At 48.9% G+C, this 24,224-nt stretch overlaps 1 protein-coding gene across 1 annotated transcript in view; it reads right to left on the bottom strand.

The window, feature by feature from the left end:
* The window catches only part of VPS9D1 (VPS9 domain containing 1), a 92,773-nt gene that overhangs the window by 15,354 nt on the left and 53,195 nt on the right, over nucleotides 1–24,224 (bottom strand). Inside the window, exons 12-13 of the mRNA XM_082270233.1 lie at nucleotides 23,456–23,646; nucleotides 20,951–21,017 (exon numbers count right to left, since the gene is read on the bottom strand). Coding sequence (XP_082126359.1) covers nucleotides 20,951–21,017; nucleotides 23,456–23,646 — 258 coding nt within the window. The remainder of the gene's footprint in view (nucleotides 1–20,950; nucleotides 21,018–23,455; nucleotides 23,647–24,224) is intronic.

Consider the following 24,224-nt stretch of genomic DNA (forward strand, 5'->3'; position numbering starts at 1 on the left):
CCTTCTTATCCTTGGGGTCCTCTACCCCCCCTTCTTATCCTTGGGGTCCTCTACCCCCCCTCTTATGCTTGGAGTCCTTCACCCCCCCTTCTTATCCTTGGGGTCCTCTACCCCCCCTTCTTATCCTTGGGGTCCTTTACCCCCCCCCCCTCAAGTCTCTCTTTCTAATTTTAGCTTTTGCTTTGTATTGGGTTGCACCAGGACTGGGAAACCCATCTTCTTTTTATTACACGGAACTATGTTTTGTGGTTCTCTATTTGGGCTTCCCGTTTACTTGTTATACAGTGCATTGGGAAAGTATTCACAGAGCTTCAATTCTTCCACATTTTATGTTACAGCTTTATTCCAAAATGGATTCAATTCATTATTTTCCTCAAAATTCTACAAACAATCCCCCATAATGACAACGTGAGAGAAGTTTGTCTGAAATCTTTGCAAATTTATTAAAAATAAAAAAATAAAAAAATGAATAAATCCCATGTACATAAGTATTCACACCCTTTGCTCAATACTTTGGTGAAGCTCCTTTGGCACCAATTCCAGCCTCTAGTATTTCTGAGTATGATGTTACAAGCTTGGCACTCCTATTTTTGGGCAGTTTCTCCCATTCTTCTTTGCAGGACCTCTCAAGCTCCATCAGGTTGGATGGGGGAGGGTCGGTGAACAGCCATTTTCAGATCTCTCCAGAGATGTTCAATCGGGTTCAAGTCTGGGCTCTGGCTGGGCCACTCAAGGACATTCACAGAGTTGTCCCATCGCCACTCCTTTGTTATCTTGGCTGTGTGCTTAGGGTCGTTGTCCTGTTGGAAGATGAACCTTCGCCCCAGTCTGAGGTCCAGAGCGCTCTGGAGAAGGTTTTCATCAAGGATGTCTCTGTACATTGCTGCATTCATCTTTCCCTCCATCCTGACTAGTCTCCCAGTTCCTGCCGCTGAAAAACATCCCCACAGCATGATGCTGCCACCACCATGCTTCACAGTAGGGATGGTATTGGCCAGGTGATGAGCGGTGCCTGGTTTCCTCCAGACATGACGCTTGCCATTCAGGCCAAAGAGTTCAATCTTTGTTTCATCAGAGCAGAGAATTTTGTTTCTCATGGTCTGAGAGTCCTTCAGGTGCCTTTTGGGAAACTCCAGGCGGGCTGTCATGTGACTTTTACTGAGGAGTGGCTTCCGTCTGGCCACTCCCATACAGGCCTGATTGGTGGAGGGCTGCAGGGATGGTTGTTCTTCTGGAAGGTTCTCCTCTCTCCACAGAGAAACGCAGGAGCTCTGTCAGAGAGACCATCGGGTTCTTGGTCACCTCCCTGACTAAGGCCCCCCCTCCCCCGATCCCTCAGTTTGGCCAGGCGGCCCGCTCTAGGAAGAGTCCTGGTGGATCCAAACTTCTTCCATTTACAGATGATGGAGGCCACTGTGCTCATTGGGACCTTCAATGCTGCAGAAATGTTTCTGTACCCTTCCCCCCTGATCTGTGCCTCCATACAATCCTGTCTCCGAGGTCTGCAGACAATTCCTTGGACTTCATGGCTTGGTTTGTGCTCTGACATACACTGTTACCTGTGGGACCTTTTTTTTTAATTAACAAGGTCTTTATTGCAAAAAAAAAAATGCAAGAAAATTACATGCAAAAATAGAACAAAGAATACAACCGTTCATATGGAGAATGCAATGAGAATACAGCTGGGTGAGCACAATAAACAGAGAATAAGCAGGTATAACAATCAGACATTGTGATAGAAGAGCTGCCAGACACAGCAAGGGCAGAAAACAAACCCGGGTGGCAGTCTACAAAGACCACGACCAGCAACAGCCCAAACACCGCACACAGTATGAGGGAGAAACCACACACCAACATTGTGTGGTCTATATACACGTCTCCGGAGCCCGAACCCATCTGTCCCAGACCTTATTGTATTTGGATGAGCAGCCCCTGTGGGTATATATCAATTTTTTATAGGGCAGGGTCGTATTGACCTCTCGGAGCCAGTCCCGGAGTGAAGGAGGAGTGTCTCTCATCCAACGACTGGCAATGCATTTTCTGGCGAGAAACAACGTTTCATGTAAAAACAGAGTGGTGTATTTATCTATACTGACATCAGGGGGTATCCCTAATAAGCAAAATTTCGGGGCCAGCGTTAGAGGGGAACCCATGGTGTCGTGAAGAAATCTAACCACCTGTCCCCAGAAGCCCTGGATCTCCGGGCATTGCCAGATGAGGTGGTAAAAGGTGCCCTGTTCCTGCCGACACACAGGGCACTGCCCGGACACCTCACTACGGTACTTAGCCGTCATTATTGGCGTCAAGTAGGCCCGGTGTAGGATGAACAATTGGGTTAGGCGATCCGAAAGTTTTGGAGAGACCAGTTGACAACTGTCGAGGGCGTCTTCCCACTCCTCATCGTCCATGGTCCCAACATCTCCCTCCCATTTAGTTTTAACAGCGTAGGCCAAGACTGTAGAAGCTGGTAACAGAAGGGCATTATACATATGAGAAATGAGTTGTTTAGACTCCGATCCCATCACTACTTCCAACACCGAGATCGGGGACAGGTCGGGCATAGGTCGGGGGAATTGAGCAGAGAAAGCGTGCCTAATCTGCAGATATCTGAAGAACATATAGTTGGGAAGGTCATACTGGCTTTTCAGGGCGTCAAAGGGCGTAAGGGTGCCATTAGTGATTATATGAGCAAGATAGCTGATACCATACTGGACCCAAACATGTGCATCCGGGACAGAGGCAAGCTCGGGGAGGCTAGTATTATGCCAGAGAGGCGTGTGTGCATGAAGCCGGGGAACGTCTAATTTAGCGGACACCACGTCCCAGACACGCCTGTACTGGAACAGCATGGAAGTGCGGTCCCCTCGGGACGCGGCGCCCCGCATGCCCATCAGAACCAGTGACAGGGGATCCGCAGATGCATGGGCCCAGGTAGGAGTGAGGAGAGCCAAAAACCTCTCCCTATCGGAGTTGTGAAGGTGGAAAAAGTGGGACAATTGCGAGGCCAAGTAGTACAAATTGAAATCAGGAAGGGCGAGGCCACCCAAGTCAGTGGGATTCTTAAGTTTCCTCCAGGCCAATTTGTGTCTACTAGAGCCCCATATAAAAGGCTTGAGGATAGAATCGATCTGCAGGAAAAACTTAAGGGGGAGGTATATCGGAGACTGCCATAAGATGTACAATAGTTTGGGGAGTAGCACCATTTTGACGAGGTTGACTCGGCCACGCACCCCCAGAGGAAGGCGCGCCCACGTCTGGGTCTTGGATTTCAACAATGCAAAGAGGGGTTGTAAGTTATCGCGTATGTAATCGCCCGAGGAGTTGGTCACGAGGATCCCCAGATATTTAATACGGGGCACAACCTGAAGTGGAAAGAGCGGGTCAATGGGTAAAGGGGATATATCGTCGATAGGCAAGATTTGAGATTTGTCCCAGTTAATTTTTAACCCAGAGTAACGACCAAATTGTTCAATAAGGGTAAGAGCGACGGAGAGGGAGGTGCCCGGGTCGGCCAGGTATAGCAGTGTATCATCGGCATACATACCGATTTTTTCCTCCAGGGCGCCCACTCTAAGTCCATGTATGTCAGGGTGTGACCGTATCGCAATCGCCAGCGGCTCGGCCACCAACGCGTATAGAAGGGGAGAGAGGGGGCAACCCTGCCGGGTACCCCTGGTGAGGGGGAATCCAGCCGACGTGCACCCATTGGCCGAAACCTTAGCCATCGGAGCCTGATATAGAACATGAACCCAACGGATGAAATTTGGGCCAAAGCCATATCCCTCCAAGCACCGCCACAGGAAGCCCCATTCAACCGAATCAAAGGCCTTTGCCGTGTCCAAGGACACCACGACTCTAGAGCCAGCATTATCATGAGTGGCCTGAAGGTTCATGAACAGGCGCCTCAGGTTGAAGGAGGTGTTCCTGCCCGGCATAAAACCCGACTGGTCGGCATGGACTAAAGACAAAATGACTTTGTTAAGTCTGATCGAAAGGACCTTGGCCAGTATCTTGACATCTACCTGAAGTAGAGAGATCGGGCGGTAGGAGGCAGGCTGGTGAGGGTCCTTACCCGGCTTGGGGATAAGCACAATTAACGCTTCCCGTAGGGAAGGAGGCAGTGTGGAAGTTTCAAAGGCATGTTCAAACATAGTCAGTAAGTGTGGCACCAGTACATCGGAGTAAGTGGAGTAAAACTCTATAGGCAGGCCATCCATACCCGGTGCCTTAGACCTAGGAAACTTGGCCATAGCCTCTAGGATCTCATCCTGTGTCAGCGGGGCCTCCAAGAGAGTCAGCTGGTCAGCCGTCAGTTGGGGGAGAACGTCTGGGGACAGGAACGGTAGGATTGGTGAGTCATCAACCGGGGCAGTGGAGGTGTACAGGTCTCGGAAGAAGTCCCGGAAGCAGCTTGCCACCCTCCCAGGGTCAGAAATGGGGGGACCATGGGGGGAGTGTAGGGTGATTACCACTGGAGGTCTGTCATTACTATGAACCAGATATGCTAAAAGCTTGCCCGCGCGTTCGCCATGCTCATATAGCTTTTGTTTCTGGAAAAAAAGGGACCTGCGAGCCTTCTCAAAATCCAGTTGTTCCACTACTCTAGTCAAAAGCTTTAATTGATCCGCTCCAGCCGGAGTCGGGTCCGCTGCGAACGCCGCCTCCGCGACTGTCAGGGCCCCGGTGGCTTCAGCGTAAGCCCGGGCAGAGTCTGATTTAATGGCATTGATAGTGGTCGTCAGGGTCGACCGAGCATGAAGCTTGAAGGTCTCCCAGACCACCAAGGGTGAGGCCGAACCACCATTTTCAGCAAAAAATTGTTGCCACACGGCGGCCAGGTCCGTCCCCTCAGGGATGAGGGAGAGCCAAAACGGGTTCAGCCGCCACGCCGGCCGAACTCGTTCACACTGAATCTTAAGCGTGACCCAATAGGGGCTATGGTCGGAGAGACTACGGGGCGAAAAGCCTGCGTCCAAAAGTCTGGGGAGCAAAAAGGGGGAAATAAAAATGAAATCTATACGGGACATAGAGTTATGAGCTGCGGAGAAGCAGGAGTATGCCCTGAGGGAGGGATACCGAACCCTCCAGGTATCCAGCAAATTAAATTCTGCCATAAGGCGGGCAAATCTGGTGGTCGTGGGCTGTGGCTGAGCAGACCCGGAGGTGTGCAACCTGTCTAGACCGGGGTTCATGGTGTTGTTAAAATCCCCAAGCCAGATTGCTGGTGTACGGGGGTGCAACATCATGAAGTCCAGACCCTCCAGTAATATAGTGGCCGCAAAAGGTGGGGGTACATAGAAGGCCTGCAGCAAATAGGGTTCACCATGTAGCAGTACATCCAAAAACACATATCTTCCCAGTGGGTCTACTGAGGACCCCCGGAGCTCAAAATGCACTGATTTGGCGACCAAAATCGCCACCCCACGGGAGTGGGAAGTGAACAGGGATTGGAACGTCCAGCCTATCCACGGGCGCTTCAGCGCCCTGTGGAGAGCACCATCAAGATGGGTCTCGAGCAGAACTATAATATCGGCCCTGAGGCGTTTTAGGATGTCAAACACCGCCGACCGTTTAAGTTTATCTCTCATGCCCCGGACGTTCCAGGTGAGGAATTTAAGGTGCGCCATAGGATGGGGCTAATGGGACAGCTTGCAGGAGCTCCGGGGATTCCGTTCGACTCAATCCACCACCCGACAGTACCATATCTGGAAACCACAAAGCAGCAGTAAGAGAGGTCAAAATTACACCCAGCTTTAAAGAAACATACAATGCAGGTAATATAATGCGTTGCATAGTGCTCGAGAAAAAATACAACATAACATACATCAACAATAAAGACAACTCACCCACCCTCCCTGCCCTGCACCTACCCCAACTGGTGCGGGCTTTCAAGTTCCCAACCCAATCAATCACCTGGCGCGACCCGAAAAAGGGGCCCACCAACAGGAAAATAAAGAAAAGAAAAAAAAGAAAAGAAAAAACAAAAGAAAAAAAAAGGAGGAGCAACAAGATATTCCAGTAGAAGCAAGGGGCACAGTGGTGCACCGGTGTAGTGGAAATACCACCCCTGCCACCCGGTGCCGTGACAGAGGGGAGGTTGGGGAAAGCGCCTAACATAGGCGAACATGGAGAGCGAAACTTCGCTGGGTAGCAAGACATGCATATAGGACAAACAGTGAGAGACTCCAGATGCTCCACCGGCTTGTACGGATGGGAGTGTCCATGCCGGGTGTAGATGAACTAGGAGAGCAACAAAAAATAGTACTTGCGTCCGGCTAGGTGAATCAAAGGGATAAAAGAGGGTCATGGGCCTCCCAGTCCGTGAACCAAAGCAGTTCCAAATAGTTCCAAACACCCTCCGACACGACCGCAGCTCCAGGCCAGGAGCCAGAGGGCCCGGGGGGGTAAGCGAAGACAGCAATCCAGAACGAGTGAAAGGGGAACAAGGAAGGAGTCCAACAGATCCGGGGAGATTCCGCCACAAAAGAAGGGGGGAAGAGGCATGAGGCACAATCAACCTCGAGCCTCAAGATGCTCCAGCCAGGATATAGCAGCTTCTGGATCGTCAAAGAAGTGCACTCTATCGTCTCCCTCCACACGGAGGCGGGCAGGAAACAGCATGGCGTACTTGATGTTCTTTATGCGGAGCCTACGTTTTGCTTCAATAAATGTTTTCCGTTTTTTCTGAACCTCCGCCGAAAAGTCAGGGAATATCGCCAGTCTTCCATTCCCAAAGGGGATATTGCCCTTCTCCCTGCTGAGACGGAGCACAGCATCCCTGTCCCGGAAATTCAGGAGTTTAGCTATGAAGGTGCGGGGGGGTGCTCCTTGCGGCGGTGGTCTACCAGACAGGCGGTGGGCCCTCTCCACCACAAAAGTAGCAGAGAAGGCTTCACGGCCATACGTGTCAATCAGGAGTTTTTCTAAAAAGTCTGACGGGTGAGCTCCTTCTGCCCCCTCAGGCAATCCTATAAGCCTGATATTACACCTCCGCAGCCTATTTTCTATATCATCTTGCTTGAGCAGGAGCTGGGTGACCTGTAGCTGGAGGCGATCAGAAGCATTTTGCAGGGGGGGCAGGGAATCCTCCACGGTGCTTATCCTCTGCTCTGCCTCAGACACCCTCTCCCGCACTGCCTGGAGATCTTGGCGGACCAGGGAGATATCAATCTTCACCTCCTCAATCCGTGAGGTCAAGGAAGCCTGGCACAATGAAATAGCCTCTAGTACCTTTGCAGTGTCGGCTCCCGCCGCGCTCGCCTCCGCTCCCGCCTGGGCGCCATCTTGGGACTGAGAATCCTTCTCTGTGCGGCGGTATTTGTCCAGCTTGGCGGCCGCGTCCGCCGTTTTTTTGGGCGGCGACATGCTGCGGACGGTCCAGAGGGCGATCGGTGATGTCGGGGAGGCAGAAAGGATCTCGGGGTGCAGGATATTGTGAGGTAAGGAGTATACGCCGGCGGAGCTGCTCTCACTCACGTCCTACTCCATGCCGCTCCAGGCCACGCCCCCAAAAATGGTAATTTTGACCCAACCTGTGGGACCTTATATAGACAGGTGTGTGCCTTTCCAAATCATGTCCAATCAACTGAATTCACCACAGGTGGAGTCCAATCAAGCTGTAGAAACATCTCAAGGATGATCAGTGGAAACAGGAGGCACCTGAGCTCAATTCTGAGTGTCATGGCTAAGGGTGTGAATACTTATGTACATGGGAGTTTTTTTCCTTTTTTATTTTTAATAAATTTGCAAAGATTTCAAAACAAACTTCTCTCACGTTGTCATTATGGGGGAGGGGTTTGTAGAATTTTGAGGAAAATAATGAATTTAATCCTTTGGAATAAGGCTGTAATATAAAATGTGGAAGAAGTGAAGCGCTGTGAATATTTCCGGATGCACTGTGAGTGTTGGGAAATCTCCATGCCTATAGGTAGTTGGGAGAAATGTGAGAATTGGTGATGAGTATTAGGAGAAGCCCGGATGATGGCTCCCTGGATTCCGGTTATGAGGGAATGTTGGCTGCTGGTCGGCCTCATTGCTCAGTATTGGGCGGAGTTTGTTGGCACGTGGTGGAGCATTTTTTGGGGTGTTGAAGAATTTATTTACCCATTTTTCTCTCAACTTCCTATGGAGGCGGTGATTTGGCAACACATAAAATGTATGGATTTGATTAGAATTCTATTTTTATTTATTGGTAATATTTTTCAACACACGTTTGTATTACAATAATCAGTACTTATAGGGTTCCATTTATTCTTATTTGATCCCGCCTCTGTATGTGTGAAGTCGTGATTTCAAACATTTGAGATTTTGAACTTCTATTTTTTTATTATTTTCTTTTTTTTAATTGATGATTTATTTGTTTATGTTCACAAGGCGAGCGTCCATTTATATTCAAAGTCACGGGGTCTACAAACTAGGGATCGGTCGATTATCGGCAAAGCTGATATATCAAGTGCCGATATGGACTTTTTATTTACCGATATTGCCAATATTTCAGGGAAAGTGATGTACCAGGGTGATCCCTGCAGCTAGAGGCATCACCCTGGTACCAGGGTCCATAGCCGACAGTCGGCTGTCATTCCAAGGAGCGGGGAGGGGACGTCCCCCCCCCTCCCCCCCCCCTCCCCCCAACTTCCGCGGCTCGCCCGGGTCTCCCATCCCACCCGGAGACCTGGGAATCCTACCTGCACCGCCGCCGTCTGACCCATTTCTTTGAATTCGGCCCCGCCGCCTACCCAGAAGTGATGTCATGACATCACTTCCGGGTACTGGCGGCGCCAAATTCAAAAAACTTACAGCATTCAAAACAGGCAAACTTGGCGTTTTGAATGCTTAAGTACAGAGGGGTTTGGGGTCTTTAAGACTCCCAGATCCCTCCACCACAGTACCTGTAGACATTAAAAAAAAAAAAAAAAATATCGGCGGATACCGATAACCGATGACCAAAATATCGGTATCGGGGGTAAAAAAATGATATTGGTCGATCACTACTCCAAACTGTCTAAACAAAGGACCAATTTACTGTCCTTCAAACTTTAGGGGGGGGGGGGGCTGGTGCACTAGGGCCAGTGGAAATAGAAAATGCTTTGGCATCAGTGGGAGTAGACAATGTCCAATGTTTGGTGGTCAGTGGGACTAAAAATAAATGACAAAGTGCCTGTGGTCAATAGGAGTGCCCCATTGTTGACGTCAGTGGGAGGAATAGTGCCCCATCATTGGTGTCAGTGGGAGGAATAGTGCCCCATCATTGGTGTCAGTGGGAGGAATAGTGTCCCATCATTGGTGTGAGTGGGAGGAATAGTGCCCCATCATTGGTGTCAGTGGGAGGAATAGTGCCCCATCATTGGTATCAGTGGGAGTAATAGTGCCTCATCATTGGTGTCAGTGGGAGGAATAGTGCCCCATCATTGGTGTCAGTGGAAGGGAAGGAATAGTACGCCATCATTGGTGTCAGTGGAGGAATAGTGCCCCATCATTGGTATCAGTGGGAGGAATAGTGCCCCATCATTAATGTCAGTGGGAGGAATAGTGCCCCATCATTGGTGTCAGTGGGAGGAATAGTGCCCCATCATTGGTGTCAGTGGGAGGAATAGTGTCCCATCATTGGTGTCAGTGGGAGGAATAGTGTCCCATCATTGGTGTCAGTGGGAGGAATAGTGCCCCATCATTGGTGTCAGTGGGAGGAGTAGTTTCCCATCATTCAGCTTCGGGTGTGGCTGCAGGAAGGTTCTCTGGCTGTGTGTCTGGAGCTGCTCCAGGTGATCTGTGAGAGGGGAGTCTGGTAAAATCTCTCCCAGCTCTGCTGGCCCCTATCTGGGGAGGCCATGCAGGCCAGCAGGGCCTCTCCTGCTGGAAGCTCTCAGCCATCCCCTGGGCAGATGGATGACATACCTGCTCCTGGACAAGCCATGGCTGGGGATCTCTCTGCCCCTGGTGAGGATGAGTATACCGAGTCCATTCGGGAGCGAGTGGTGGCCGGGATCAAGGTCCTGAATAGGGAGAGAGACCAGCTCTACAAACTGAGAGCGGAGTTGAAGCGTCTGCGAAAGCAACGTGAAGGTTTGTACAGCCGCAACCGTGGATCTATGGATCCGGAAATCCAGTTGGCAAAGGTCCGGGTTCAACACCAGGAAACCATTGTGGCCATGATGGAAGGTAAAGAGGGGCCCTTTAAGGAAAAGTTTTGCAATGACCGCAGATTTGCAAGGATGGCAAAGATGGAGGTGGACGAGGAGACCCCCAGTTCTGACCCCCTGACCCCCCAAGGTGAGGTAAGCAACCCGTTGCCTTCTCAGGGCTCAGGAGGCATGCTGACAGTGATCCAGGCAGTGGAGTCTCCATTACGGGCGGATCAGCTGGTGTTTGGTGAGGAGAACTTTCCTGACAATGTGCCTGATAAGGTAAAGCCTAGCAAGTCCCAAGTGACTGATAAAACTATTTTTGTGCCATTTAACACCTTGGCTAATACTGATGTTTTGCCCAATGACACCCAGGCTGGTAATTCCATATCCAGCAATATTTCAGCTGCTGATGTTTCCACTGAGGAAAAATTGCGTTTAAAAAATGACATTGCAGCAAAGGAACTACAAGAGCCAGAACAACCCGTTAACCCCCCTTTTGCTGAGTCAAAGGCTGTTTGTCCAGTCACAGCTGCTGTCTCTATACTGCAGCATCAGGCCACCTGTGGTACTACAGCAGAAACTGTGATAGTGAATACTGATTGTTCTGACATTTCTTCCAACACAGCTGTTCTGAATAATCCTACTAATGTGTGTTTAATGGACAATCCTGCTGGCTCAGTACAAGCAGTTAATAATAAGGATAATAATAATAATGTACCAGCTAAAGTTACATCGGTGTGGGGTCTTGGCCCTGATAAGCCCTCTTTTGCTCAGGTGGTACGCTCTGCTCCTGGTAATATTATTAAGCCAGGGCTGCAGCCAATGAGGAACCCTGCTTCCAGGCAGAGATTTACACCACAAACTGCCACTTTGAGCACCCCTGGTTCCGGTCTTGGGTCTCTGGCTTCTGCTGGGGGTCCAAGACGTAATGTCGTTATACTTAAATGGGAAGGTGGTGCAGTCTCTCCAGCACGGCGTGTGGTGGTGGATATGATTTTGGAGATGGGCTTTGGGGCGAATGACCTTTATGCCCTAATACACGTAGCTGGGAGCCGGGAGTACACAATCAGCTTCACCAGGCCGGAGGGTCTTGACCTGTTCTGGGAACGATATGAAGCTCGGTGCAGGTCAAGACCCGAATGGGAAGATCTGGCACCAGTTGCTGTTTCGCAGAGATCAACGGTTAAAAAAATAACCATCATCCTCAATAATGAGAGTGTTCCTGCTCGGGACCTAGAGGTCTGGTTAAGGAACTATGGTGAGGTTTTGACAAGGCTAGAAAAAATCCTTGATGAACGTGACATCTGGACCGGGGGTTGGTCAGTAACGGTCAGGTTGGCCAGGGATGGGAATGTTGTCCGTCACCTGCCCTCCTCGGCTTTCATAGGGAGGGATAGGATGACTATTTTTTATCCTGGTCAGCCAAAGCTATGTCACCGCTGTGGAGAAAAGGGGCATTTTAGCTCCTCCTGTTCAGCCTTAATATGTTCAGTATGTCGGGGACAGGGTCATGTGGCCAGGGACTGTACCCAGGCGATAAGGTGCAACCTGTGCCTGCGCCTTGGCCACCCCTACAGCCGATGTCCGGAGGCCTGGCACAACATGGAGAAGGAGGTAGTAGATGAACTGTTGAGGCTGGACGGGATGGAGGATGAGGCCCCTGGTGTACCATCCTCCTCAGCGGTGACTGACCCCCCAGGTCCTGTTCAGGATCCCTCCCCAGTTTCTGTGGCCAACCCTCCTGTGTCTGTAGGTATTCCTTCTGTGACTGTCTCTGTGTCCCCCCAGCCTACTGTACCCGCTCCTCTTGTGTCAGAACCTTCTAAGTCTGTGCCCCCCGGGTCAGTCTTGCCCCATGAGTCATCCCCTCCTAGGTCTGACTTAAGGGAAGGTCCCCCCCCACCAGGAGTGGTAGAGGGTACCAAAAAGGGTGCTGCGGTTTCCTCTGTAAAGAAGTCTTCTGTGAAGACTTCAAAAAAGAAACATCTCTGAATCTGACCTGCAGTACCTGGAGGAGAGAAGGAGGGTTGTGAGGCGGAAGAGACAGGCGGTGAGGACGGAAAAGGGACAGGATGCCCCAGTGTCTGTCCCCAACCGTTCTAGGGCTTCTGCATGGGATATCTCCACATCTGGAGCTTCTTCTGAGCAAAATTCTGATTCAGAAATGGAATTGGAGGAGGCCTCAAGAAAGAGAGAGGCTTCTGGTGATGAGCAGCAGAGGGGAGCTAAGAAGCAATCCACCCAATAACCCAAATGGCGGTTCCCCCTCCGTTAAAAGTGGTGACAATAAATGTTGCCAGCATTAAGTCGGTAAGAGCTCGTTCTATGGCCTTCTTTTTGTTCAGCCAATTAGATGCTGAAATTTTATTTTTGCAGGAGACTAGGCTCACCTCCTTGGCAGATATTCATATGGCCAAGAGAGAGTGGAGGTATGGTCCATCTTACTGGTCTCTTGCGGCCGAGCCTTACGGCGGGGTGGCGGTGTTGTTTAAAACCGGCATGGTAACTGTCCGGCGGGTTATTGAGGTGGAGATTGGGAGATGTATGGTCTTAGACGTTCTTGTGGGAGGGCAGGACCTGCGCCTAATTAATATTTATGGGCCACACACAAAGTGGGACAGGAAATGCCTTTTTACAAGGATCAAGCCAAGTGGTTTTTGGAGGTGACTTTAATACTGTGACTAGGCCCAAGGACAGGAAGGACTTCAATGACAGGCTGGGATATGATAGCGTTTTTTTAAATAGTATGGTTAGGGATGCTGGTCTTGTGGATGTGCACATTAAGCACCTTCCGGATGACACAGGGTTCACATTTCATCGAGGTAATAGTCAGAGTAGGATAGATAGGTTTTTTTTGAAGGAGGCCTCTGCTTTCTCACCCCCAGTGGTGCAGGCAGTGGAGTTCTCTGATCACTGTATGCTATCTGTGGTCTTGAATGCTTCAGACTTCCCTCAGAGGGGCAAAGGCATCTGGAGATTAAATTCGACTCTCCTTGAGGAAGAACATGTTAGACAATCCTTTGAGGAATTCTTTCAGGCACAGGTGACCATCCTGGACTTTTGTAGCAGCAAGACTGAGTGGTGGGAGCTGACCAAAAAGAGGATTGCTGGATTCTTCAGGGGCCTAGCCAATAAAAAACAGTTTAATAGATACATGACCTACCAACGTTTGCGGAGGAAGCCGGATATTCTTGTCTCGAGAGGAGGAGATCCTGGGGCAATCTCTGAAGTGAAAATCCTCCTCAGGAAGTGTCAATATGACCGGCATACCTCTTTGGTTCTGGAGAGGGACTATGGGAAATACCACTCGCCTGACCCTTACCAGAACTGCAAACAGGGTGTAGCTGTTAAGATGGTCGTTGGCCTTAAGGATAGTACAGGTTCCTTGACAAAGTCCAGGTCAGGGATCCTGGAGGTCGTGAGGTCTATTTATGCTGAACTTCTTGGGAGGAAAGAGCTTGACCGAGACAAGATGGAAAGCTTTTTGGACTCTACTCCAGGTCTAAATTGTGGAGATGTCCTCTTGATGAATTTGACAGAAGAGATCACAGTTGAAGAGGTGACGAGGGCAATTGAACAGCTTGCCATCAAAAAGTCACCTGGACCGGATGGTCTGACGGCTGAGTTTTACAAAGCCTTTAAGTCTATTCTGGCCCCACATTTGGTAGAGATTTTTAACAGTTGTCTTGCTGAGGGGGTGCTTCCCCCTTCCATGAGACTCTCAGCTGTGATTCTTCTTTCAAAAGGTAAAGATCCTTCGATGATTGAGAATTGGCGCCCCATCAGCCTTCTCAATGTCGATAGAAAGGTGCTGGCGAAGATACTTTTCTGGCGCCTATCGGCAGTAGCAGAGTCTTTGCTTTCTCGCCATCAGCACTGTTCGATCCAGGGTAGGAGCACCTTCACAGCGGTTTTAGCTGTCCGGGAGGCCTTGGAGCAGTGCAGGGCTGCAGGCTGGGGAAAGTATTTACTGGCATTGGATCAGGCAAAGGCTTTCGATCGTGTCAACCATGAGTACCTGTGGTTGCTCTTTAGTAAGTACGGTCTGCCGGGTGGTTTTGTCGATTGGTTAAAAGTCTTGTATATGGGGGCAGAAAGCTTCCCTCTTGTTAATGGTTGGGTTGGACAGTCCTTTGAGGTTGGTTCTGGGGTGCGCCAGGGTTGTCCCCTGAGTCCCCTGCTCTATGTGTTTGCAATCGACCCCTTCATCAGGAGGCTAGAGAGCAGCATGTTGTGTGGGGTACCAGTGGGAATCCCGGGTGAGCCGCCTTTGAGGGTTGTTGCCTATGCGGATGATGTGTCAGTGATTGTCACTGGGACAGATGAAGCGGAGGAGGTGGTCTCTCTGACATCACGGTACTCTGAAGCATCAGGCTCCAAGATCAATCAGGAAAAGAGTGAAGTTTTTTGGATGGGAAAGGAAGGTGAGGGGTTTGATCTCCCGGACACCTTTCCAGTGCCCCAGGAAAATATTAAGATATTAGGCATTGAATTTGGACCTGGCGATTATGGCCTCAAAAACTGGGAAGGCAGGCTGGAAGTTGCCAATACTAAGGTGGTCAACTGGAAGAGATGGAAGTTATCTCTGAGGGAAAGGGTTGATCTGATTAAGACTTACCTGATACCGATCTTCTTGTATATCAGCCCTGTCTGCATCTTGCCAGTGTCTCTCTATGCTAGGATCTATAGTGTGTTCTTCCAGATGCTGTGGGGGAACAGACTGAACCCCATCAAGAGGAATGTCACCTATCTATCCAGGAGGGAGGGTGGCTTAGGTATGGTCAACCCCGTTCTTTTCTTTTCACTGCTATTTCTCAAATTTAACATTGGTAGTATGCTTACAGTGGAACCTCCTGGATGGGCAGGCATGTTTAGATCTTGGTTTAGGCCTTTTCTGCGACTTTGGGAAGAAGGTGGCCAAGTGAAGAATCTCAGGGGTCATCGTGGTCAGCTCCCAGCCTATGTCGCTCCGTGTCTGAAGTTACTGCGGCAGTGGCGACTGTCGGCTGAAGATCTCAGATCCGCTCCGAGGAAAGTCCTTATGAGCCGAGTCTTGAGCGAAGTCTTTCATGACCCACTGGCCTTAAGGGATTGCCCAGGCCCAATTTTGAGGGAAGGGTTAAGACTGATTAATTTGGCTAGAGTCCCCCTTAAATTCAGGGATCTGGCCTGGTTGTGCTTCCACGGGAGGCTCTATGTTCGGGGCAATTTGAAATTCCGCAGTGGGATGGATCGTGGTTGTCCTCGGGAGGAATGTACAGGTGAGGAGGAGACTATGGACCATTTTTTGCTTCGTTGCCCTTTTAACATAGAGGTATACAAACAGGTTGGGCGGGCCCTCGGTGTTCCTTTCCTCTCCAGGCTGGGTTATGCTGAGTGGGTGTACGGAGCATTCAATACTGGTGGGGGCTTTTGTTTGGATACACTTTTTTTAGTTAGTTTAGTAGTCCGTTATTACACCTGGAACGCACGGTGTCAGGTCACCCTTCGGCGTAAAATCCTTCCTGTTCAGGTGGTGGTGTGTGACATTCTGCATGAGGTGGGGAAGATTCGGGCGCTTGAGAGAGACAAGTGGGGTCAGAGGGCTTGGCTGAAGGCGTGGAGGGGTTTCAAGCCTCCCTGACTGCCAGGAGTCTCTTTCCCGGGTGTGGCTTTCTGTCTCTTATCACCCTAGATTTTTTCTTAATGCTCAGTTTTTGATAAATGGCTGCATACATAGGTGATGGGTTGTGCCTCTTAGGCCCTCTCTGCTGCTTTATGTAAATAGTTTTCTATGAATGTTGGAAGTGGATTATGTATATATTGTATATATATTCTGCACATGGATGTGTATTCCTTTGTTTTCTGTTGGAATATTGTACTATAGTTCTGTTTTTTACTTTTGTATAAAATTTGTTGCTTGATTCTTTTCAATAAAAGATCAATAGTGCCCCATCATTGGTGTCAGTGGGAGGAAAATTGCCCCATCATTGGTGTCAGTGGGAGGAATAGTGCCCCATCATTGGTGTCAGTGGGAGGAATAGTGCCCCATCATTGGTATCAGTGGGAGTAATAGTGCCTCATCATTGGTGTCAGTGGGAGGAATAGTGCCCCATCATTGGTGTCAGTGGGAGGAATAGTGTCCCATCATTGGTGTCAGTGGGAAGAATAGTGCCCCATCATTGGTGTCAGTGGGAGGAATAGTGTCCCATCATTGGTGTCAGTGGAAGGGACAGGGCCCTTTATCCACCCCAAAATCCTCCAGGGGGAGGGCAGTTACTCACCATACCCAGAACCAGGCGGGCACCATTCCAGACAGAACCTCCTTCCCATCGAAATAGAGGGGCTGTCGGCCAGGAGGAACGCTGCGACTCAGTTAGAGACCCGGTCATATGCGGCCTCGTGAGACGTTTAACTCGCAGACCAGCCCCCGTCTGGTGGGGCTACATCGTGGCCGACCTAGCGCGGAGCTGAGGTTTGCGCCCGTTCGCTGGCCAGACTGGGGTGAACACCGGATCTAGATTATCCTGCCCGTCGCCCAGTCCGGCAGTTGATTGTAGAAAAATTCTATGTAAAAAAAAAAATTTGCCAGGACCAGAGATTCCAGCAAGGAACGAGGTCCTCACTCCTGACTAGGCAGAACAAAAACTGAGTACCTATAGCAGAGAGGGGGAGTATACCTCCTGGGACTGCCCATGGGCGTAGCCAGACTTTTTTTTTCTGCCTAGTGTCCTACTCCTGTAGGGGGCAGTATAACCCAATGGTTAAGAAGATCAAAAGCTGTGTCCATCAATGAATGAAAGAGAAAAGTGCATGTTATACGCCGATAAATACGGCAATCTCCAAGTTCATTTTGTGTTGTTAAGCTGTTAGATGATTCGATTTTACGTTCTGTATCCCCAACCCCCACCCACATAGGAGCTCCATATCCCCAATACAGGAAGATTCTATGAGTGCTGTGCACAGCTGCCCTCCAATCCTGGCGTAAGGCAGGGTCCTCTCCCCTCCACTCCTCTCACTCCTGTGCCTGGCTCCATTCCTGCCCCCGTCTTCTGTCTCTCTACGCTAATTCGATCCGACAGCCGCTGTGCTTGGGAGCTGCTGCTCTGCGGAGTGCCGCAGCCCCCCTGCGCTCTGCAGGACAGGCCGTGTTCTGCCCGACACTGTCACATCTCATCCATCACTACAGATCCCTGCAGGGGCCTCATATCTGTACCCAATAAACATCATGTATTCTGCAACCTGGGCACACGAAGAGGGAGAGAGAGAGAGAGACAGAGAGAGAGAGAGAGACACAGGGAGGGAAGAGACACGGGGAGGGAAGAGACACAGGGAGGGAAGAGACACGCATACACAGATGGAAGGAGACTACAGAAAGCAATAGCAAAATCCCTGCTCTTCTCTTACTCTGCACTGGGGGGGGGGGGGGGCATTTGCGTTGCTCATGGCAACAGCTTTGCAACTGTTGAACAGCTGGCAAGCTCCCATTTTAAAGGAAGGTTTTTACATGAGCACCCGGAGAAAGAACCAGAATCAGTCTGCAAGTAATAAAAAAAAAAATACTGAACAATATTCTAAGTCCAACCGCTAAGATATCTTATAAGCCTAAACACGTTCATGTTATTTCATAAAACAGCATTTCAACATTTTAAATATCATCAGCTTTCATTAAAATAATACCCGATGATTGTGCCATAAAGGTCCCCTGTTCAGGCATTTCCTATTACAGGGTGACAACGCTCTGTCACCGTCTCCCAAATGTGCTCCTGTGTTGTCACTGTGTCACACAGGCTTCTGATACAGACTACAAATGAGGGGTTCTCTATACCAGCCTGTAATACACAGAGACAGGTGTGCAGGCATGTGTCACCATCAGGAAACCTGAGAGATGCCGTGCAGCCATTACAGAGGTGCATGTAGGCAGGAAGAGGCGGCACAGAGACAGCAAGAGATCAGCAGAACTGAGATTAAAAAAAAAAAAGAAATAAAATGCTGCATAAAAAGTTCGGTCAGTTAGGGTTTGAACTACGATGATAATAATATTACCGATAACAATGGTGGCTCATTTATTAGGGAAAAACTATCTTTATCCAAAATACACCGTTTATTTATGTATATATTAACTAAGGATCGACTGATTATTGGCAATGCCGATGTGCACTTTCCCCGATATATCGGAATCGGCCCCTGAGGTTACCGATATTGCTGATATTTCGGGAAAGTGCTGTACCGGAGTGATGTCTGCAGCTAGAGGCATCACCTCGGTACCGCCGTCCATAGCCGACGGTCGGCTGTCTTGTAATGACAACTGATGTGGCTGAGAAGCCTCTCGGCTGTCATTACAAGGAGCGGGAGGGGACATCCCCCCCCCTCACGCCACCTTCTGCGGCTCGCCCGGGTCTCCCGTCCCACCGGGAGACCTGGGCAACCAGCCTGCACGGCCGCCGAAGAACCAATCAAAGCCGCAATCGGCTCTGATCGGGTCTCCATGTAAAAACCTGGAGGTGATGTCATGAGTGACATCACTTCCGGGAACTTGGTGCCAGATTAAAAAAAATGACAGCATTCAAAACAGCCAAACTTGAAGTTTTGAATGCTTTTAAGTGCAGAGGAGGGGTTTGGGGTCTTTTATGGCACTTTTCCACTGCATGGAACCGTACCGGTTCGGCGCGCTTTTGTGCTTTTCCACTGCTGGTACCGCATGGTATAGGGTCGGAACGGTTCGGTACGGTACGGTATAGGTTTGCTTTTCCACTGCATGGAACCGAACGGTACGGTACGGTACAGCTCTGAAAAAACAGTACCTACTCGATTGTGGTTCCAACAGGTACCAAACTGGTACCATATCCCACAATCCTTTGCATGCAGTCACTACTAGCCACTGATTGGTCAGAGAATCCCACCCACCCCGTTGTTATCCCACCCACTTAACTTAGTACTACTTTAGTGGAAAAGCAAACCGTACCGTACCGTACCGAACCGTTCCAACACCGTACCATGCGGTACCAGCAGTGGAAAAGCAAACCGGGCCAAGCAGGGCCGAGTAGAGCCGACCCGGTACGAGCCAGTGCTTGCAGTGGAAAAGTGCCATTAGACCCCCAGATCCCTCCACAAGGAGTACATGCGAAGTAAAAAAAAAAAAAAAAATCTTTTTTTAAATGTACGAAAATATCAGCCCATATCGAGTGATACCGATACGCGATGACCAAAATATCGGTATCAGTATCGGCAATGAAAAAACGATATCGGGCGATCACTAATATTAACCACTTCCAGCCAAAGCCAATCGTGGCATACCTCTCCTACATGTAAAAATCTTAGTTTTTTTGAAAGAAAATTACTCAGAACCCCTAAACATTACAGTATATGTTTTTTTTTTGTGGAGACTCTAGGGAATCAAATGGTGGCGGTTGCCACGGTATAAAAAAAACAAAACACGTAAAGTTAGCCCGATTGCTTTTTTTTTTTGGTAGAATGTAAAAGATGATGTAAATAGATACCCAACATGTCACGTTTTAAAACTGCTCAGACTCGTGGAATGGCGCCAAACTTCAATACTGAAAAATCTTCATGGGCGACGATTCAAACATTTTTACAGGTTACCAGTTTACAGAGTTAGGCTTGGGTCACACTATTGCGATGCGGGAAGGCTGCGAATTCGCAGCCTTTTCCCGCATCGCACACGCACCCCGGCAGTTCACACTGCCATATGCGATACGCTGGGGATGTCAATGTAATCTTAACGACACCCCCAGTTTGATCGCATATCGCAGTGCGATCGTGCAGTTCGCACAGGATGGGATCGCACAAGTGTGAACCGCTGTGCGATCCGATCCTGATGCGGCTGCAAAAATGCCTCCTGTGCGTGTTTGCACCGGGTGCGATGCGAATTTAGCCATACAAACTGTATGGCTAAACTCGCACCGCACAGCTGATCGCATGTAATGTCGGAGCAGTGCGCTCCGACATTACATGCGAACCCAGCACTCGCATCAGTGTGAACCGGGTCTTACAGAGGAGACCTTTGGCTAGAATTATTGCTCTCACTCTAACGATCGCAGTGATACCTCACGTCTGGTTTGATTTTATATTTATGGTTTATTTTACTTTTATTTTCACACTTTCCTTTTAAATTGATTTATTTTTTTAACACTTTTACTCCTATTACAAGTAATGTAAACGTCCCTTGTAATAGCAAAAGCGCATGACAGACCCTCTTTACAGAGAGATCTATAGGACCTCACATCTCTCGTTTAGGCTGGAAAGGTCCAAAAAAAAAAAAGCAATCTCAGGCTCTCCAGGTAAATAAACATCAGTGTTTACATCTGCCGAGGCCGGACGTGATGTCATATTGTCGCGCCCGGCCTCCGAAGGTCATAGAGATGACTGGGTGCTATCTGGTCCTCAGTCAGCTCTATGGTAAACAGCCACCTCCAGCCGATTCTTTCTCTGGCTTGCTGATCACACCGGCGAGCCAGTAGAAACAGCGGAGGGAGGCCTGGGGGGGGGGGCGTCCCCTCCCACCTCCTGTAAAAACAATCAAGCCTCTATGATCGTTTTTACTGTGCAAGGAATTGCAAGCAGAAAAAAAAAAAAGATATCTGAATGATGCTTGTAGCTGCACCCATCATCCCGATATCTCCACCAAAAGTCCAGGACATCCTATGACATCCCTGGGCAGGAAATGGTTTAAAAAAAAAAAGGGGAGAATTGTTTTTGTTAAACAGGATAAAGCAGATAGAAGTTGTTTCCTAAGTGACACTACTAAATCTTCCCTGAGCACATAGGAATCAATAGGTCTTCTGGTCAGGAAAATATTCATTTTATGGTATGTTTTGAAGGATACTCACATGGATGCAGTCCCGGGGGTGGCACAATACTCATCAGCACACTCGCATATCCCCCGCAGGGTCTTTGCTGGAAAATACAGACATATCAATGTCAATATTACAGTGACTGCAGGTATTGCATTATTATATATTATATGCAGTATATTATTGCAGCATAATATTGTAGGTGTGACCACGCCCCCAGCCGAAGTCGTGATGATGGAACGTGTCGGAACGTGATCATGCGGCTACCTGGACTACCGACGGTGTGTATTGTATCCTGGGAATCACTGCGATTAGTGAACAGTGACGTGGGGTGAGATTGATACATGCTGGTTGAGTGGTATGAGAATGTGATGACACGCTTGATTTGTTTTGCCTTTTGTAAGTGGATTTTAACAAGGAGGGGTTTTTTTGTGGCAATAAATTTTAAAACGATATCAAGCTAGGAGTTCATTTGTTTTAACCTCCCTCCCTAGCGGTATTCCCGAGTGTGGCTCGGGGTTAATATAGAGTAACAAAAGCTGGAAACCCTGAGCCACACTCGGGAATACCCCGCAATCACACTCACCTTCCCATGTGTTCCCCCCCCATCCTCCCCTACTGTACGCCCCCCCACCCCCCCACCCCCGTCCTGCCGCTGTGTGCTCGGCCGATGCCGGCACCTGTCTTCCCGTTCCGTTCCCTGCGAGCGCCGCGACGCAGGGGGGTGGAACCAGCAGGAGATTGAAAAATAAAATAAAAAAATAAAACAAATGACATGATACAGTGTAATCTGTAATCTACTTTTTGCGGCTCTTTGTGCCTGGAAAATTGATAACGCCCATGGCGTCCAAAAAGTGTTCTTTTAGCTCCAAACGCTTTTGGACGAACTGGAAAACAGCGACGGGGAATTGGAATTATTTGAAGAACTGAGCGATAGCGATTAGTGGGAAAATTCGTCATCAGGGAACTAAAAGTGACGACAGCGACGATTCTGCGACTGAGCTCAGCGATGTGCGGACTTGGTGCTCTATAGACTGCGCCCCAATGATTCCCATTTACTGGAGCACCTGGTATGAAAGCTGACGCTGACCATGACAACCCCTTGGCATACCAACAATTATTTCTGACCGATGAAGTTATTGAAAAAAATATTTACGGAGATAAACCGCTACAAAGAGCAACAATTGGCTACGCATCGGAAGTTTGCAAAATGCAGAAAGTGGGAATCGGTGACCAAGGATGCGATTTGGAAATTTCTGGGCCTAATAATTCTTCAGGGAGTGGTGGGGAAACCCCTGCAGAAGTGGGATTGGACAACCAACACATTACTTTCCACTCCATTCTTTGGCTCGGTCATGTCAGAGTACAGATTCTCCCTCATAATGAATTATCTCCACTTCCAAAACTGATGAAATTTATTATTATTATTACATTATAATTTATGATTTCGTGTTTCAAACTTTATTATCCCCGGGATGTCTACTAGACTCTTGTTTGGACAGAATTAAGTGAGCTACAGATGACGCTGTGATTGACAGCGAAACGCGTCTAGCAATTGGCTGAGCGGACTGCCACATCATATCCGGCCGGTGGAGCGCACGCTGCGGGAGCAGCGAACCACCGCGCCGCGTCTTACATGCCTCTAATTCTACTATGTTTGTCAGTATATTTCTTGTCTTACAATAAAATTGGTTAAAACGTTCTTCACTATGGATGGTTCTTCTTTTCCATGAGGGAACTCTGGGATACTTTACTAACACCATCAAGGATCTCACCAACGTTATCATGGATTCTAAGCTAAAGAGTATGAGGATTATACTGCAAACCATCATTATATGCTTCCTACCAAGCGCATTGTGGCAAGTAGATCATCCCCATTCACGCACATAGCAAGCACAGGAGCACCTTATCTGCACTTTGATGGACCTTATATGGACTTCAAATTCATGCAACAAAGTTCATATAAATTATGAATTATTTATACGTGATTTTGCGAAATTTCCACGGTATATTTAGTATTTTTGCACATTTTTTCAATTAGTTTATTTTAAGTCCAGTCCCCCCCCCCCCCCGCATACTTACCTGAGCCTGATTTTGATCCAGCGCAGCAGCTCCCTGTGCTCTCTCTTTCGCCTCACTGGATACTGGATATGGAGGCAGCAGCCAATCAAATCCAGAGACAAGGAAGCTGGGGGGGGGGGGGGGGGGCTGAGCCATGTTGTGCATGTCAATAGAATAACAGTGCAGCCCAGGATCGAGCCTGCACGAGTGCCCTCATAGCAAGCGGCTTGCTATGGGAGGCACTCAGCAGGGAGGGGGGGGAGACCGGATCACTGATGGGGGACCCCTGAAGAGGAGGATCGGGGCTGCTCTGTGCAATACTATTTTACAGAGCAGGAAAGTATAACATTTATTATTTTTATAACTGACATTTACAATCACTTTAACCTGCAGTAACAAGTTCCACATGTGCCACCTAAAGGTAAAACATGGTACTGCAGCACAAGTAGAGAGACTCTCTCTGAGCAATGCTTTCTTTACCTATACACTCCAGCTTCTTGTTTGGGGTGTGATGATTGGTCAGTTGTTCTAGATCTTCTGCGGCTGATCTGTATGGGTCTTTGATGTCCTCGGGGTACAGGCGTGTTGGTACTCCTACAACAGATGGTGGCGCTGTACTGTATAACTCCATGATCTGCAGAAGGGATTCCTCCCGTGCAGAGAGGACCTGTCTGAGAAATTCAAACAAAGACTCAAATTAAAAGAAGTATTGATTACCACAGCTTATTGCACATTTTCTCTTCCTTGCAACCAGAAACAATACTTTGTATACAGGATTGTATAGATATCCCATCCCCCCGTCCATGTCACCGTCTCACTGATTTATCGCAGACGTCTGCATAGAGCTTGAAGTCAAATTACATGAATCCCATCCAAAGGAGATTCATTGTTGGTGGGGAACTTCCAGTCTAAACAAGTAACAAATCCACTTATGTAAGTAACTTAACACGGCGATCCACCCAAAAGAGGAACTTCCGCTTTAAATATTGCTGACCCCCTGACATGCCACAATTGGCATGTCATTTCTTTGGGGGGGAGGAGTGGGTACATAGATTTGACAGGTACCCGCTCCCTCTTCGAGGCAGCTCGAGCGGAAGTTCTCCTCTCCCCCTCCCCCCTGCAATCTTCTGGGACACGTCACAGAGAAGTTGACCCCTTCAATAGAAATTTCCCCAAAAGCCATTCTCTCCGTATGGAAAGAAAAGTTCCCTCTGTTGTATGGTTTCCCATAAAAATTAGTAAAGGTCAA

The sequence above is a fragment of the Pelophylax lessonae genome (assembly GCF_965119305.1).
Source record: "Pelophylax lessonae genome assembly, chromosome: 10".
NCBI lineage: Eukaryota > Metazoa > Chordata > Amphibia > Anura > Ranidae > Pelophylax > Pelophylax lessonae.